This window comes from Sturnira hondurensis, unplaced genomic scaffold, assembly GCF_014824575.4.
Source record: "Sturnira hondurensis isolate 20B ecotype Veracruz unplaced genomic scaffold, ASM1482457v3 Scaffold0024124, whole genome shotgun sequence".
In the NCBI taxonomy this organism is placed as follows: domain Eukaryota; kingdom Metazoa; phylum Chordata; class Mammalia; order Chiroptera; family Phyllostomidae; genus Sturnira; species Sturnira hondurensis.
Genome location: NW_028096755.1, coordinates 544,168 through 563,186, shown reverse-complemented (window position 1 = coordinate 563,186; position 19,019 = coordinate 544,168). Strand labels below are relative to the sequence as shown.

General features: G+C 42.9%; 1 protein-coding gene across 1 annotated transcript in view; it reads right to left on the bottom strand.

The window, feature by feature from the left end:
- The window catches only part of LOC118981395 (NACHT, LRR and PYD domains-containing protein 7-like), a gene marked incomplete at its 3' end in the record, with an annotated part of 40,934 nt that overhangs the window by 13,742 nt on the left and 8,173 nt on the right, over nucleotides 1-19,019 (bottom strand). Inside the window, exons 2-8 of the mRNA XM_037038137.1 lie at nucleotides 13,239-14,816; nucleotides 10,758-10,928; nucleotides 5,844-6,014; nucleotides 4,051-4,221; nucleotides 3,583-3,753; nucleotides 1,957-2,124; nucleotides 1,524-1,810 (exon numbers count right to left, since the gene is read on the bottom strand). Coding sequence (XP_036894032.1) covers nucleotides 1,524-1,810; nucleotides 1,957-2,124; nucleotides 3,583-3,753; nucleotides 4,051-4,221; nucleotides 5,844-6,014; nucleotides 10,758-10,928; nucleotides 13,239-14,816 — 2,717 coding nt within the window. The remainder of the gene's footprint in view (nucleotides 1-1,523; nucleotides 1,811-1,956; nucleotides 2,125-3,582; nucleotides 3,754-4,050; nucleotides 4,222-5,843; nucleotides 6,015-10,757; nucleotides 10,929-13,238; nucleotides 14,817-19,019) is intronic.

Sequence of the window (19,019 nt, the reverse complement as noted above, 5' to 3'; positions counted from 1 at the left end):
GACAGGCAGCTCGAGCCTGTGGACACAGCTGACCCCCAGTTTCAGGGTGATTTGTGGGGGTGTGTTGTGGGATGCTTAGTAGAACCTGGCCTCTCTGCACTGAACACTAGCACCACACTCAGTTTCCTACCTAAAAGTCCAGAACTGTTTCAAGTTTACAGACAGAAAGCAGATTTCTGGTTTCCGAGGGGCGGGAGGGCCAGGGAAGGGGGATTGCAGAGCGACTGCTTCATGGGCTGAGGGTTTGTTTTGCAAGGAAGGGAGGTGAAAAAGTTCTGGAAACTAGACAGTGGTGATGGTTCCACACTATTATTGTGACTATTCCAAATGCTGAATTCTACACTTTACAATGAGTAGAAACAGTACTTTGATGTTCTGTGTGTTTTGCCACATTAAAAAAAAAGTATGTCTCCCACCCCACGTCAAGTTTCCTTCCATCACCATTTCTCCCTCCCTTTCCCTTCTTCAACCTGAAGATTATTGTGCTAAGTGAAATAAGCCAGCCAGAGAGACAAATACCACATCTCACTTATACATGGAATCTAATGAACAAAATACACTAATGAATAAAACAGGAAGAGGCATGAATACATGGAACAGACCAACAGCTGTCAGAGGTGAAGGGGGCAGACTGGATGAAAGAGGGTGAAGGGATTACCCAAGAGCCAACATGCATGACCCATGGACACAGACAACAGTGTGGTGATGGCCAGAGGGAAGGGGGGGTTGAGGGCAGGAGGGAGGTAGGCAAAGGAGGTTGGGAAATAGGGGAATCTGTTATAGTGTCAACAACAAACATAAATAAATAAACAATAAATTGAAAATAATAATCAATAAACACCACTTGGGAGAGAGGGGGAAAAGGCTTAGCAACTCCTGCATTAGAATACCTTCATTAGAAAGCTGATGAAGAACACCACAAACCACACCCATCATGCAGCTTCATGGGGCTACAATTCAGTTAGGCCAGGAAATGCCTGAGGTAGGGCAGAGAACACTAGGGGGCAAAAATCAACAATCACCTATAAACTTGGAGCCTATTAACAAATGCAGTTTCAGCCCTGGCTGGTGTGGTTCCGTGGACTGAGCACCAGCCTGCAAACCAAAGGGTTGCTGGTTCAATCCCCAGTCAGAACACATGCCTGTGTTGAGGACCAGGTCCCCAGGTCTCCAGGCCCCCAGGAGATGCAACCACATGCTGAAGTTCCTTTCCCTCTCTTTCTCCTTCTCCTCCCTTCTCTCTAAATAATTAAAATTTTTAAAAACATAATAAATGCAGCTTCAAACATAATGCTTTGCCTTTTATTATTCTGTATCCTCACGAACAAAAACAGACATCTGACATAAAGTGGGTGTGTGAGTTGTGCTGAATTTACTGTAAACAAGAGGGGGTAAGCCAGTGCTCAATTCTCTATTTTGACACAGTGATTAATGTGTGACCGTTTGGTCTTCATCGATGCGATGTCAGAGAGACAAGTAATTTACTGGAGCGTTTTCTCAGGGTGTCCAGAAATGGAAGTCACCATAGGAGGATCTGGTCACCCTGGCATTCTGATGATCGATTGTCAGATTGGGGTTGACATCTTTCAGTTCCTGCAGCAGCTGCTGGATTTCCCCATTGGGTTCATCCATCATCAGCCTGAGGATCATCAATGGACCATGACTTTGTTTCAATGCTTCCAAGAGCACCATTATTCCATCCTGCCCCAATGTGTTCTGGCCCAGGTCTAGAGCCTCCAGCCTCTGGTTGCTTCCGAGAGCAGAGGCAAGATCCTGGCAACAGAGAGAGGAGATGGAACAGCCATAGAGCCTGTTGAGAAAGAGAATGGGTGCTGAATCACTGGCTGAACAAGTCCTCATGCAGAACCTATGGTTGCCGGCCACATTCTGACTTGCTAGGAACCTGTATTAAAGAAATGGTTGGGGGGGAGCCTTTCAAAGAAGCAAAGCACCTACCCCAGAAATTTTAGGTTGCAATCTGGCTTCTTCAAAGCCTCACAGAGAAACTGCAATCCTGTAGCTATGGGATTGAGACCCAGGTCCAAGTGTGTCAAGCAGGAGCCTCCTTGGAGAACTGTTGCGATATGTTTGCAGCCACGGCTGGTTATGTTGCACTTGTACAACCTACCAAGACAGTAATACAGTGAGAAGTCTCATATCCATCTGTGACACATGCCTGGTGAGGCAGCTGTTACATTCAGTACCATTGGGCTTTTATCTCAAGCTTCCTAATTTCAGGCAGTCTTGTACATAGCATACATATGGGATGATGGTTATGTTATCTCCATGTGCCTAGGTGGTGGGGTGGGGGATGCAGGGGGTGGGGCTGGCCTTTGACTGCTGCCTTTTATTCTTAATAAACACACACACACACACACACCCCTTCTACGATACAAGTGTTCCTGAAATGGCAACACAGCCTAACTCTTTCATATAGGGCTGTCTACCTAGCAACATCATGTATGAAATTTCATTTTCTTCTAATGAATACTTCTTTCAAAGAGATAGGATCTTTTTTTTTCATTTTTTTCTATCCACCACTATAACCAGAATACTTGTTTTTCCTATTCAGACTTAAACTATTGGGGTATGTCTAGATTACCATATATCATTTGTTTTGTTTTCTAATTTTTTTAATTTATTTTTCAATCACAGTGGACATACAATATTATGTTAGTTTCAGGTATACAATATATTCAATAGACATTTATATAACTTACAAAGTGACACCCCCAATAAGTCTGGCACCATACATAGTTATTACCATATTATTGGCCATATGTCATACTTTAATCCCTATGATACACATGAGACATCAGGTGTTTCTAGGACCCACTAAAAGCCATAGAAATAACTGGCAGACAGTAGTTTTCTAGGAGAACAAAAACCCCAGAAAAGTAAAAACCAGATAGAATTTCTGAGCAGAAACCGGCCTCCAGCTCTACACAATCCTTTGAATGTTACCCTACTGTGATTCTAATGGGCACAGGTAGCCCATACTGAGCTTATGCCCAAGTAACAAGGTCAGCAAACTCCAGCCCATAGGTCAAACGCATCCCATGACCTGTTTGTTTTTTTATAAATAATGTTTTATTGCAACACAGCCACACTCATTCCTAGCCTACCTGTTCATGAAACAGTGGCCAAGTTGGATAACTAGAACTGAAATCATACGGGCACACAAGGACTAACATATTTACCATCTGGCTCTTTGCAGAAGAAAAAAAACAAATTTTCTGCAAAGAAAACCCTACCCTATATTCTATACTCTATACTCTATAACCCATACCATGTAACTCAATGCATTCCCGTTTGTAGGAAGAAATATGTCATGTGAACTCAAAGAACATACGTGAAACACCAGACCTGAGAACCAATCTCGCCAAATTCCCACAATACAAAGAGGCCAGAAGATAAACTCATCCCTGAAAGGTAGGCAAATATTAACATCTATTTGTCAACCCAGTCTTTTCCTCATTTACAGCAGGCAGTTGCCAGATTCATTCAAGAGGAATCTCTAAGTAGTCTCCTATCTGTTCTTTGCATGTGGCATGCCCACACACACAGCCCATGGGGACTTACACCAGGATCTGTAGTTGACAGTCAGGGTAACTCAAGCCCTCACACAGCAGCTGCACTCCACCATCCCCAAGGTCGTTGTTGGCCAAGCACAGGTGTGTCAGCCTCTGGTTGACAATCAAAGCAGAAGAGAGCTCCTTGCAGCAGGCTCCCGTCATGTGACAGTTTTCCAACCTGCCAAAGCACCACACCCATGGCCAGACAGTGAGAACATTTCCAAAGCCCAACCTCCTCAGCTGATAGCTCTTCTTGCAAACTCCCCACCTATTCTATCTTGCACCATGAAGGACCAGTGATGAGAGAAGGGTATGCAAAAATGTATGCTTCATTGACATGAAGCAAAAATGGAAAGTCGGGGTTGTCTACCTCAGTAGGAGGTCCCTCACCGGTTGCTCTGTAAGCCCAGCATCACCACTCTTCTCTGTGTGACCCAGAACTAAAACAGAGATGGGCCACGGAAAAGAGACTTACGACAACCTCTGTAGGAAACACTTCGGGTGTTTCAGCGTTGCACACAGCAGCGTGACGCCCTCATCCCGGAGCTCAATGGCGGTGAGGTCCAGACACTGCAGGGATTGGTTCATTGTGAGGGCCGAGGAGAAGTCATCCCACTGCGGAAGGATGTCAGAACAAGACCCCAACCTGTGGGATACATGGGAGCACATCATTCTCTTGGGAGGACAGAGAGAGCCCTATCAGCTTAGTCCACTTTCCCAAAGACTGTATCCTTGATCTTCATCATGTTCTGCTCCAATATGTGTGCAAACTTGGCCTGAACTATTGGAGATCATTGATCTCCTTTGCTTCTTCATATATCCCCAAGGTCATTTGATCAACATCCAGCCTCATCTCACATCTGTAATACAATTCTATGTGAAGTTTCAACATTATTTTTTATTTTTTAATCCTCACCGGATGTTACAATTTTTTTTTTTGCATTGGTTTTAGAGATAGAGGAACAAGGGAAGAAACATTGAAGTGAGAGGAAAAACATCACTGGGTTGCCTCTCGGACATGCCCTGACCAGGGACCAAACCCACAACCTAGGTATGTGCCTTGACCAGGAATCAAACCCATAACTTATTGGTGTATGGAACAACACTCCAACCAAATGACTCACCTGGCCAGGGCATCTGCTCAATATCACTTAGGTCTAGATATGTGGTTCTATAGAGTAAAAAAATGATGCCTGATACTCAAAAAATTTAACTTCATAAATTATTAGAATCTATTCAAATTTAAACAAGGAGGTGCCTTGTTTAATGGCTAGGAGCCCTGGCCATGTAAAACATGATACAGGTTCCGTGTCAGCCATTTCTCCTTTTGAAGCCTCAATGTATCTTTTAGACACATCAGCCCTGGCTGGTGTGGCTCAGTGGATTGAGTGCCAGCCTGCAAACCAAAGGGTCACCAGTTCAATTTCCAGTCAGGGCACAGGCCTCGGTTGTGGGCCAGGTCCCCAGTTGGACCTACATGAGAGACAACTACACATTGATGTTTCTGCCCCTCTCTCTCTCCCTTCCCCTCTCTCTAGGAATAAATAAAATCTTTCAAATTTTTTTAAAATAGAATATCATTTACCAGCAGTGTTTCCAATTAAATGAAAACAGCACCATCATCAATTATCAACAATGGTAAGAGCTACCCTTTGTGTCTGGCCCCTAGGCAAAGCATTTCACACATCACGTTTCATTCAACTCTCAAAATCCATTTTATAGACAAGGAGATCGTATAGGACATAAATATCAGTACAAGGATTTTAGCTCATTTCCAAATTCAAAATCCTGCCCTGTCAGCCAGTACCTCAGGTTGCTACTGTACCGAGTCCAGAAGGGGATGGTGCCCTAAAGATGGGTAATGGTAATCAGAGCCTTCATTATGGGTGTTCACTGAGGAAGCGGGAGTGTCTCAAACCAGTGGGCCACCAGGAACCAGGACCCTGGATGCTTTATGGGGGTCACTGAGTGGCCAATCTAGGTCAATGGCTGCTCTGAAATTATAGCCCAAAGGCAACATGCCATCTGAAATACCACATCCTAAACCTAGAGGCTGACACAAAATTCTGGGTGTTTCTTTGCATTTAAGACTCATGATTCTATGCAGGAGACCAGCTGTCTGGGGAGAGCATGGAGGTTGAAATCACGACCAGGTTCTATGGGAGAATACACTTCCCCCTCCCCCATGTGGCCGAATGCAACGTCCAATCAGAGCAGCTCCCTGTTGTGTGTCTCTCACCCAGTGCACAGCAGGGATGTGAGATCTACCTGAGATACTGCAGGTTGCATGTCCTGTGCTTCAGGGCCTCACACAAGAGCAGGAGTAGCTTCGTATTGCTGTGGGCACCACCTTCCAGGGTCAAGTGGGTCAGGCTCTTCTTACCAATGAAAGCCAGACAGAAGTCCCGATATGCATCCACAGGGCACACGTTCTTAATCCTAGGAAACATAGAAGAAGGAAGAAATTCCACCTTGGGTGCCCAGAGAGTTGGGGCTCTGAACGCCTAGTGAACTGAGATATCTCCAATCAGGATAGAAATGGGGAGGGTGGTCAATACACTGATGAAGGACCAGTCACTGGAATGACAGCTGGAAAAGAGAAAAATGAGGGCTATAAATAGAAGAAGTATATGGTGTTGCGGGGAAGATGGAATCAGGTGAGGAGCTTAGCACACCCTTCTCTTGGCTCATGTTTTTCTCCAGATCCTTATGTTATTATATCATTTCCTTCCACATTCATCTCACAAACTTATTCTTCAACCTACTGCCTACTGCCTTTTTATAACAATAATAAATCACTTCTCCCTATACCCCCATGTGGTCTCTTATTTCTGCAAAGCACTGCTTATATAGGCTACTGTAAATTCTGATTTCAAAGATAGCAAATAAGTTACAGGCTCCTTGATGATATGGATCAAGAAGATGTTTTTATTTCCTTGTCAGCTAGCATAATTGTGGGATTTTAAATGGGATTAAAATAAATTCTAGACAATGTATAACATGGAAATTTTGTCTAATCAAACTCTGGGCTTCGAGAATGGCAAAAACTACATACATATCCATAATTTCTTTGAATGTAAATGAGTTAAATGTTCCAGTCAAAAGACATCCTGCTCTGGCTGGTGTGGCTCAGTGGATTGAGTGCGGGCCTGCAAACCACATAATCGAGGTTCGATTCCCAGTCAGGGCACATGCCTGGGTTGCAGGTCAGTTCCCAGCAGGGGACTCACAATAGGCAACCATACATTCATGTTTCTCTCCTTCTCTCCTTCCCTTCCCCTCTAAAGAAAAATAAATAAAATCTTTTTAAAAAAAGACATCCTAGGACTTCCGCCAAGATGGAGGCATAGGTGGAAACACTGTGCCTTCTCCCACAACCAAGTTTGAACACAACAAAGGTTTGGAGAACTAGGACACACCCAAAGACCAGAAAACGGAATTATACGGAAGTCGGACAACTACGAACTGTTCAACGGGAACGGTAAGAGAGGCAGAGCCAGCAGCGGAGCTGGGTTGGGCAGGACAGATCCCCCGACCTAGGCGCTCAGGCAGCCTGGAACCAGTTGGGGTGTGGGGCAGACTGACCGCGGTCGCACATTTGCGCACAGTGAGACGGACCACACAGGCCCCAGGGGGGCGAACCCAGTGGTGGAGGCCTGACAGCCGTGGCACACTCGCGTGCAGTGGAACGAAACGCGTGGGCCTGGTGATGGTAGTGGCTGCGGCGGCGCCGGAGCCACGGCAGCAGGCGGAAGAGGGGAAGTCATTGTCTTTCTTTGACCCCGCCCCCACATACAACGTCACAACCCAGCGACTTAGTTGCCCTGCTCTAGTGAACACTTTAGGGCTCTGATCCTGCTACATAACAGGCATGAACAGCCCAAAAGATGGTGCAAGAAGAACTCAAAGTCCCAGAGCCAATAACTCTAAGCGACCGAGAAATTGCCAGCCTCTCAGAAGCACAATTCAAGACACTATTTATCAGGATGCTCACAGAACTGGTAGATTATAGTCACAAATTAGAGGAACATATGAAGGCTAAACTAATTGAAATGAAGGGAGATGCACAGGAAACCAATAGTGATGGAAAGGAAACTGGGACTCAAATCAATGGAATGGACCAGAAGGAAGAACAAAACATCCCACCAGAAAGGAATGAAGAAATGAGAATTCAAAAAAATGAGGAGAGGCTTAGGAACCTCCAGGACATCTTTAAACGTTCCAACATCCGAATTATAGGGGTACCAGAAGGGGGAAAGAAACAGCCACGAGTGGAAAACGTATTTGAACAAATAATAAAGGAGAACTTCCCCAGTCTGGCAAAGGAAATAGACTTCCAGGAAATCCAGGAAGCTCAGAGAGTGCCAAAGAAGTTGGACCCAAGAAGGAACACACCAAGGCACATCATAATTACATTAGCCAAGACCAAAATGAAGGAGAGAATCCTAGAAGCAGCAAGGGATAAGGGGACAGTCACCTACAAAGGAGTACCCATCAGACTGTCAGCGGATTTCTCAAAAGAGACCTTACAGGCAAGAAGGGGCTGGAAAGAAGTATTCCAAGTCATGAAATCCAAAGACCTACAGCCAAGATTGCTTTATCCAGCAAAACTTTCATTTAGAATGGAAGGACAGATAAAGTGCTTCTCAGATAAGGTCAAGTTCAAGGAGTTCATCATCACCAAGCCCTTATTATACGAAATGCTAAAGGGACTTATATAAGGAAAAGAAGATGAAAAATATTAACAGTGAAAGAACAGCAAACACACAGTTATTAACAACCACACCTAAAACAAAAGCAAACCAAGAGGACAGCTAGAACAGGAGTGGAACCATAGAAATGAAGAACACATGGAGGGCTAGAAACAGGGGGGTGGGAGGGGGAGAAGTGGGGAGAAGGCACAGAAAATAGCATAGATGGTAGGTAGAAAAAAGATAGGGGGGAGGGCGAGAATAGTGGGGGAAATATAGAATCTAAAGAACTTGAGACACGTGGTTATAAACTAAGGGCGGGAGAATGGTGGGGGAGGGAGTGTGCGGGTTGAGGGGAATGAAGGGGGGAATAGAACAACTGTAATGGTATAATCAATAAAATATATTTTAAAAAAAGACATCCTGATTGGGTAAGAAAACAAGACACAAGTGTCCACTGATGGATGATTGGATAAAGAAGCTGTAGTACATATATAATGAAATATTACTTAGCCATAAAGAATAATGAAAGCTTAATATTTGCAACAGTATGAATGGACCTGCAGGGTATTGTGCTAAATCAAATAAGTCAATCAGAGAGAGAAAAATGCCCTATGTTTTCACATATATGTGGAATCTAAAAAACAAAATAAATGAACAAACAAAATAGAAACAGAAAAAAAGAGAAACAATTCTGCCTTTAAAATATTGTAGACTCTTTCAAAACAGCAATTGGTCTTACAATTCTTGACCCTTCATTTTTCGATAGTGAATATTCCCTGTGGCTCATCCAAAAGAAGATTTGAAATTAAATTTTCAGCACAAAGAAACCCAGAATAAGGAAGATGCCACCTGTCCAGAGCCCCTCTTTAAATTGTCCTAAATGTTAATGATACAAATTGGAGGTGTGTTCTTTGTTTTAATTTATTGATTTCTTTAGAGAGAGACAGACAGATATCGTTTTTTGTTGTTGTTGTAGCTGTTCCATTTACTTGTGCATTCATTGGATGATTCTTGTATGTGCCTTGACTAGGGAGTGAACCTAAAATCTTGGCATATCGGGGTGATTCTCTAACCAACTAAGCTCCCCAGCCAGGACCAGAAATGTCTTCTAAGCCTTGTTTTCTGTAATTCCTTACAAACCAGGGCAATGTAAGCCTTTGAAGACCATACAGAATAAATTGACACCTGTGCCAGCATCACTCTGTGTCAGGTTTCTTGCTGTTTGTCACCTGACAGCAGCAGGTACAGTCCATCGTTGTGGGGGACAACTAATGCTACAATTTCAGTGACTTCATTAAGGCTTCCAAGGCATGATAGTTGAGGGGAAAGTTTCAGCAACAGAGAAGGGGTATCCCTTGATCCTGCATTGGTTGAAAAGGGTGTCCTCATAGTCACCTACCCAGGGGCCCACATCACAGTGCACATCCACCACAGCCTATCTTACTCTGACTCACTTCTCAATCTTAGTCCACACACAAGTTTTAAGGTCATCATTACCTCATCAACACATTCTCCTTTCTTACTTTCTTCATTTTCTTGCTTATGTTTTTGAAGTTTTCTTTTACAGATGACATTCATTAGCACATTAGTTTCAGGTGTGCAACACAGTAATTAAACACATATGATTTATGAAGCCATTCCCCCAATGAGTCTACAACCTACCTGACACTCCACAGAGCTATTGCAATATTGTTGGCTACATTTTCTATGCTGTACTTCACATCCCTGCTAACTATTTGCAACTTCCAACTTGTACTTCTCAATCCTTTTGCCTTTCTCACCAATCCTCCCAACTCCCCTCCCATCTGATGACCATCATTCTGTTCTCTGTATCTATGAGTCTGTTTCAGCAACAACTTCTTATTCGTGTGTTTGAAACTTTTCTCTCTCGAGTATTTCCCCAAACCCACCTAGATCTACTTCAGCCATTCATGTACCTCTATTTCCCATGGGCCAAGTTTCAAGCAGACTCATAGCAAGTGTATGGAAGGATTCAAACTCTTGGCCAAGTTTCATGAAAATGACTTCATGTTGCATCATTTAAATGTATCCACAGTGGATGTTTGCAAACATCTAAACTCCTGAACAGATTTCATTAAAATGACTCAATGTGATAGATGGTTCTCCCACTGGACACCTTTAAAGACAGGAATCATTTCATTTCTTTCTATCCTGAGCACCTGGCTGGCTGGTCAGAGCCTGGTCAGGTAAAAAAAATATTGATCTCCCAATCAAAACACTTGGGTACAGCCCTGGCCAAGTGGCTAAGTTGATTGCAGTGTCATCCCATACACCAAAAGGTTGCTGGTTCGATCCCCAGTCAGCGCCCATATGGGAGGCAACTGATTGATGTTTCTCTCTCACATCATTGTTATCAGTGTTTCTCTCCCCCACCCTGCTCGCTCTAAAAATCAATAAATATATCCTCAAGTGAGGATTGAAAAACCAATGCCTGGAAACAGCCTTTGGAAGGTTAGCTTCTACTTACACCACCTTCTGGAGATGACAGGTGGCACGGGTTATCTGCTCACAAAGAATCCTCACAGAGGAGGAACTCAGGAAGCTTTGACTCACATCCAGAGAGCTCAAGTTCTCCTTGGAACTGAACACAGAGCAGAGATCCCTCCAGAAACGAAGAGCTTGTTGGTCGTGCTGACACCTGGGAGGAAGGAACCAAAAAGAGTACCTGTTAAAACAACACATGGGATTCCACATATGAGGCAAACTGTATTGTATTTGTCTCTCTCTGACTGGCTTATCTCACTGAGCACAATATCCTCCAGGTTCATCCATGCTATTGCCAAAGATAAGAGTTCCTCCTTTTTATAGCTGCATAGTATTCCACTGTGTGAATGCACCACAGCTTTTTCATTCGCTGATTTACTGATGGGCACTTGGACTCTTTCCAGATCGTGGCTATTTTAAACAATATAAACATAGGGGTACACATGTTCTTTCTGATTAGTGTTTCAGGTTTCTTAGAATATATTCCCAGAAGTGGGATCACTGGGTCAAAAGGCAGTTCCATTTTTAATTTTCTGAGGAAACTCCATACTGCCCTTCATAGTGGCTACACCAATCTTTATTCCCACCAACACTGAAAAAGGGTTCCCTTTTCTCCACAGAATCTAAGGAAAAAACAGAGGCACGGATACGTGGAACTGACTGACAGCTGATAGAGGGCAGGGAGTGGGAGGACTGGATGAAAGAAGCTGGAGGAGTTAGCCAAAAAACAAATACATAACCCGTGGACACAGACTACAGTGTGGTGATGGCCACAGGGAAAGTGGGAGAGGGGCAGATGGAGGTGGGCAAATGTGGGGAAATGCTGACTGAAAGAGACTTTGCTTGGGGTGATGGCTACACCATGCAGGGAGTAGATGATGTTTTATTGAGTTGTACACTTGAAACCTGTATGGTCCAACAAACCAATGTCACCCCAATGAATTCAATTTTTTGAAAAATTACATATGGGGAAAGTGAGAGAATTAATAGAGAATAGTGAATTCTCTATTAATGAGAATTAATAGGTGGTCCTCCAAAGGGAACAATCAACAAAATGAAAAAGGAACGTACAGAATGGGAGAAAACATTTGCAAATCATACATCTGATAAGAAGTTGATATTCAAAAATACATATAAAGAACTCATACAATGCAATAGGAAAAATCCAATTATAAAATGGGCAGAAAACCTGCATAAACATCTCTTCCAAGATGACATACAGATGGCCAACAAAGACATGAAATGGAGGTCAATATCAGTAGTTATCTAGGAAGTAGTCAAAACCATGATGAAATCTCATCTCACACCTGTTAAAATAGCCACTATCAAACAAGATGAGATAACAAGCATCAGTGAGATGTGGAGAAAAGGGAACCCTGGTGCACTGTTGAGAACAATGTAAATTAGTGCAGCCACTATGAAAAACAGTATGGAGGGTACTCAAAAAATTAGAAATACAGCCCTGACCAGTAGGGTGGGGTGTTTTCCTGCAAAGTGAAAGGTCACAGGTTCAATTCCCAGTCAGGGCACATGCCTGAGTTTTGGGTTCAGATCCCAAACAGGGTGCATATAAGAAGCAAACGACCCATGTTTCTCTCTCACATTGATGTTTCTCTCCTTCTCTTCTTCCTCCCTTCCCCTCTCCCTAAATATCGACAAATGCATACTCAGGTGAAGATTTAAAAAAAAAGAATTGGGAGGGAGAGAACATATGTGAAATGTTGAGAGAGTCTAGGAACTGCCTGCAACCATTCGCCACATGAAACTATAACACTAAAACAGAAGGAGGCCGATTCCGGGTGGGGAGCACACAAGGGTGTAGACACGTCGTGTTATAAAGGTGTACACCTGAAGTTTATATCATGTTATATTTTAAGCATTTTTTAAATTTAACTATTGTTTAAGTACAGTTTTATGTCTTTTACTCCCATTCCAGCCCACCCCCCCAAGTTCTCCCCACCTCCCTCCCATTTCCACCCACCCTAGTTTTTGTCCATGTGTCCTTTATACTTCTTCCTGTGAATCCTTCCCATTTTCCTCTGAAATTCTCTGCCCTCTCCCCTCTGATCCCTGTCAGCCTGTTCTGTATTTCAGTGTCTTTGGTTATATTTTGCTTGCTTGTTTGTTTTGTTGCTCAGGTTTCTGTTAAATGTGAGATCATATGGTATCTCTCTTTCACCACCTGGCTTATTTTATATCATATTATTAATCAGTTACTCCAATATACTTCACGAAAAATTTACAGGTTCCCAAGCCCCCATTGCTAACTTGAACATCGTAGTATCTGTCCTGAATAGTGAAGCTGGTAGCAGAAGCGGGGGGCGGGGGGGGGGGTGGAAGGAGAAATTCCAGCAAGAAGAAAAGAGTGACCTTAGTCCCTACAGAGCAGGCTGCTGCCTTCTTCAATGGAGCATGGAGGAGGTGAAAGGTGGAAAAAGGGAGAGTGACAGGGGACAGTTCTTACCTCTCCACCCAGGCATGTGATTCCGAGGCTCTCTCATCATCCAGGAATATCCCCTCCTCCACCTTCAGTGAAACCTTCTGCAAGTTCTGCCAATGCTGGAGACAGAATGCAGAGTGCACAAGGTCCACTTTGCTTTGCAAATGCAGAGACATTTCACTGACGTGAGCTGTGGCCTCCTTCACGAGCAGCTCCTCCTGAGATTCAAAGAGACAGTACAGCACCTCCTTCACCTCCGTGGTTGAGGAGAAGGGTTCACTCCTACCAAACAAAGACCTCAGTAACTCCTGCTTGACCCCCGAGGACACTGGGTAGCCGAAGGTCCTCTCCAGCTCCCTGGCTCTCTGCTCATTGAAAAGGCCGAATAAGAAGTAGCCCACATGGGTCAGGTTGGGGTTCTTCAGTCTTTCTTCCTTGGAGAGCAGCGTCTGCAGATTTCCAATGTTTGGCTTGTGGCTGCCCCCGTCTTTCTGCTTCTCACTGTCCAGAATGTAGAACACGGCAGTCAGAAGCTGCTGGACACTGACGTGGATGAAGGCATAGTAGCCCTCACAGTCTAGGTCCTCATGGATGATGTCCTTGTCTAGGAAAGGCCGGAGGTCGGACTCCTTGAGCCCCAGACGCCTGATATCTTCTCCATTCAGCACAGACGTCTGCTCCCAGAGGCCCTCAGCAGCCAGGAGACACACTGCCCTCAGTGCAGCTTGCAGGGGCCCTGGAGGGCAGCTGGCAGGGGTGGGTGTGAACTGGCCACAAAGGAAACGCAGGAAGAGTGAGGTAGTGGTTTGGCAGGTGAGGGCCAGGTCTTGTCCCTGCTCCATCTGCTGTCTCAGACACCTACAGGCAACCCAGCACACAGCAGGCATGCAGCCCATGTGGAACAAAACCGGGTTGCTCCTCATGGCCTCAAAAGCTCGCAGGGCTTGGTCCTCATGCTCAAAATGCTTCAGGAAGTAGTCTCTCCTACCCAGTTCCGAGAGCCCCTCCACCTCTATGAAGACAGGCTGCTCAGTCAGGAGCCGGAGCTCCCTCAGGGCCCTCGGACGTGTGGTGACCAGCAATGTGGCCTTGGGAAGCAGTTTCCTCTTCAGCAAACTGGCCAGCAGAATGGGCACTGGTTTCTGCTTCATCCAGTTACCACAAATGTCATGGATAAGTGACTCTGGGGGGACCCTCAGCTCATCGAAGCCATCAATGACAAACAGGATGTTTTGGGCTTGGTCTAGGAACCCGGTCCCCTGTGAGTCTACCCTGGTCTTAGATACCAGCTCTGCAAAAGTGCACCTGCCATGGCGCTTCACCTCTTTACAGCTGAGATAGAAGGTGAATTTGAGTGTATTGGGGAGCTTGTCCTGTCTCCACTCAAGCATCCACTTCTTGGCCAGTGTGGTCTTCCCAATACCTGCAGGACCATGCAGAACCACAGTCAGTGGCCCTAACTGTGTGGGTGTTTTGGGACTCCAGAACGATGTGAACTTTTGGCTCCTCGAGGTGACTTTGTAGTGAAAGTCATCACCATCTCCAGGCCAAAATATATGCTTCCAGATAGTATAAACTCTCTCCATTGTGTTTCTCTCCTCTCTATTTCACCTGTAAGGGTATGCAATAGGCAAAAGTTGGGGCAGCCCATGATTGTACTTAACTGGAAAGTGAGAAAAGACCAGGAAGAAACAAAGTATCTTGCACTGTACCCAACATCAAATGTATGACTCTAAGACAGTATTTACCCATCTAGGTTTTTTTGGTTATTAATTTTAGAGAGGTGGGAAGGGGGGAGAGGGAGAGATAAAGAAGCATTGATTTATCATCCTACTTACTTATACATTTATTGGTTCATTTTTGTATGTGTCCCAATGAGGAATCGAACCCACAACCTTGGAATATCAGGACAGAGCTACCTGGCTGGGGATCCACCTGGTTTTCTCACCTCCAAGACCCCTTCTGTCTCACCTAGCTGCCAGTTATCTACTTTTCACACTTGTGTGCACTTTGTAAAATACTCATAGCTGCAGCTTGACCCATGGGATTATTTGTACTCCCTAAATCAGACACTATTGCAGACAAAGAATACTATAGATATCCTTCAATCTACTTTCTCTTTATTACAGTAAGATGCACATAACATTTTTTAGCTGTTTTAAAGGGTACGATTCAGTGGCATTGAAAATTTTCGCAATGTTGTGCAACCATCATCACTATCTATTTGCAAGAGTTTTGCCACTCCTAACAGATACCCAATGCCCATTAAACACTCACTTCCCTCTTCCCTAGACCCTGGCAAGCACTATCTGCAGGTGACTGGCACTTAAATAAACCACTTTCCTTTACACCAGCACCTGTCTCCTGAGCATTTCAAAGCAGCAAGTAACTGAACCTGGGTTCAGTATAAATGACATACATGGATATACACATATGCATGTAATCACTAATCAGATTGCTGGTATTGATGATACTTCATGTGTAAAACTAGTTAGAGATTATATGTATATACAAGGTGAGGAAAAATAGGTCTACAGATATGAGGACATGAAACAGTTTAATCTTGTGTTATTTATTAATTATTGTATTATATTCCATATGAACACCTGTAAATCTACTTTTTACTGAATTTCTTGGAGTGCCATTATATAGGTTTCAGAAAATAAATAAATATTAAAAATAATACTAAAGGAGCCCTGGCTGGTGTAGCTCAGTGGATTGAGCGCGGGCCTGCGAACCAGAGTATCGTGGTTTGATTCCCAGTCAGGGCACATGCCTGGGTTGCAGGCCAGTCCCCAGTTCCTGGCAGGGGACACATGAGAGGCAACCATACATTGATATTTCTCTCCCTCTCTCCTTCCCTTCCCCTCTAAAGGTAAATAAATAAAATTAAAAAAATAAATAAATAAAAAGGAACCTCTGGTTTCTGTTCCTTGAAATAATAATAATAATAATAATAATAATAATAATAATAATGATGATAAAGGCCACATATAATTACCTACAGCCAACATCGTACTCAATGGGCAAAAACTAAAAGCATTTCCCTTAATGTCAGGAACAACACAAGGATGTCCACTTTCACCACTCTCATTCAGCATAGTAAAGGAAGTTCTAGCCACAGCAATCAGACAAGAAGAAATAAAAGGCATCCAAATTGGAAAGGAAGAAGTAAAACTGTCATTATTTGCAGATGACATGATATTGTCCATAGAGAACCCTAAACACTTCACAAAAAACTACTAGACCTAACAAGTGAAATTGGCAAAGTAACAACATGCAAAACTAATTTAGAAATTGGTGGCATTCTTATATATCAATATCAAACTTTCAGAAAGAGAAACTAAGAAAACAGTCCCATTTACTATGGCAACAACACAGGAAAATCAGGTAGTCATGAGTAAATGTAACCAAGGAGAAAAAAGACCTGTACTCAGAAAATTGTAGGACATTGAAGAAAGAAATTGAGGAAGATACAAAATAGTGGAAGCATATACCATGTTCATGGATTAGAAGAATTTATATCATTAAAATGTCTATACTACCCAAAGCAATTTATAGGTTCAACACAATTCTTCTTAAAATACCAATGGCATATTTCACAGATCTAAAACAAATGTTCTAAAACTTTATTCAGAACCAAAAAGAAAAAAAAGATCTTGATTAGTCTTGGCAATCTTGAGAGAAAAGAACAAAGTTGAAGGTATCACAATACTTGTTATCAAACTCTACTACAAGGCCATGGTAATCAAAATACCTTAGTACTAGACTAAGAACAGGCATATAGATCAATGGATCACAACAGAGAATCCAGAAAAAACCCACACCTTTATGGACAATTAATATTTGACAAAGGAAGGGAGAACATACAATGGAGTAAAGGCAGTCTCTTCAATAAACAGTGTTGGGGGAATTGAGCAGGTACATACAAGAAAAATAAAACTAGACCACCAACTTGCACCATACATAAACTCAAAATGAATTTTAAAAAACTTACATGTAAGTCATGAAAACATAAGAATCCTAGAAGAAAACATGAGCAAGTAAAATATCGGACATCTATTATAGCAATATGTTTCCCAGGGCAAGGGAAACAAAGGAAAAAGTAAACAAATGGGACTACCTGAAGTTAAAAACTTCTGCATGGCAAAATGAAAAGGGAACCCAGTGTATGGGAGAACATATTTGCCAGTAAAACATCTGATAAGGAGTTAAATCCCAAAATATATAAAGTACTTGTACACTCAAAACTAAGAAGACAAACAACCCAATTAAAAATGGGCCATGAATAGACACTTCTCCAAAGAGGACATACAGATGGCATATGAAAAAATCTCAACATCACTAATCATCAGAAAGATGCAAATTAAAACAACAATGAGATATCACCTCACATCTGCCACAATGGCCACCATCAACAAACAACATGTGTTGGTGAGGATGTGGAGAAAAGAAAACCTTCCTGTACTGTTGGTAAGAAGGCAGATTGGTGCAGCTATTGTAGGAAGTAATATGGAGTTTCCTAAAAATTTTAGAATGGAGCTGCCTTTGACCTAGCATTCCCACTTCTGACAATATATCCTAAGAATTCCAAAACACCAATTCAAAAAAATATATGCACCCTATGTTCATAGCAGCATTTTTACCATAGTCAGTTATCTGGAAATAGCTCAGGTGCCCATCAGTAGGTGAGTGGATAAAAAACTGTGGTACATATACATGATGAAATACTACTCAGCCATAAAAAAGAAGGAAGTCTTACCTTTTACAACAGCATGGATGAACTTGGAGATTATTATGCTAAGCAAAATAAGCCAGTCAGAGAAAAACAAATACTATATGATTTCACTTTGAGGTAGAATCTGATGAACAAAATAAGTGGATGAACAAAACAGAGGCAGCGGTTCGATTCCCAGTCAGGGCACATGCTTGGGTTGCAGGCCAGTTCCCTGCAGGCTAACTCCCAGCAGGGGATGCACAAAAGGCAACCATACATTGATGTTTCTCTCCCTCTCTCCTTCCCCTCTAAAGATAAATAAATAAATAAAATCTTAAAAAAAAAAAAACAGAGGCAGAGGCACAGATACATGGAATACACTGACAGCTGTCAGAAGGGAGGGGGACTGAATGAAAAAAAGTGAAGGGATTAGCCAAACAACATACATGCATGACCCATAGACACAGACAGCAGTATGGTGATGGCCAGAGGAAGGGGGAGCAGGGGCTGGGTAGAGCTGGGCAAAGGTAAGAAAATGAGGACATTTATAATAGTGAAAATAATAAAAATAAAGAAAACACAATAAAGTAAAATAAATAATATTATGTTTTAAAATTATACATATAGGTTTCAGGGGTACAATTCTATAATACATAGTCTGTATATTGTCTTGTGTATTCACCACCCAAAGTCCAGTCTTCTACCCACCTCTACCTACCCCCTGCTACTCCCTCCTACCTGCCCCTGTCCCTCTTTGCCCTCTGGTAATCACCATACTGTTCTGGGTCTGAGTTTTAGGGGGAAAGTTGTTTGTTTAATCCCTTCACCATTTTTACCCATCCCCACAACCTCTTCCTCTCTGAGAGCCATCAGTCGGTTCTTTATCTATGAGTCTGTTTCCATGTTGTTTGTTAGTGTATTTTATTCATTAGATTCCACACATGAGTGAAATCATGTAAACCTACTTTTGCCCCACTTTGTATACCTCATAAATACACATAATAAAGCTGAGACAAACATATTCAATCTAAGATTGTGTCCCAACTCTACTTCAATAAGAAATTTTAAAATAAATAAGTAAATAAAGA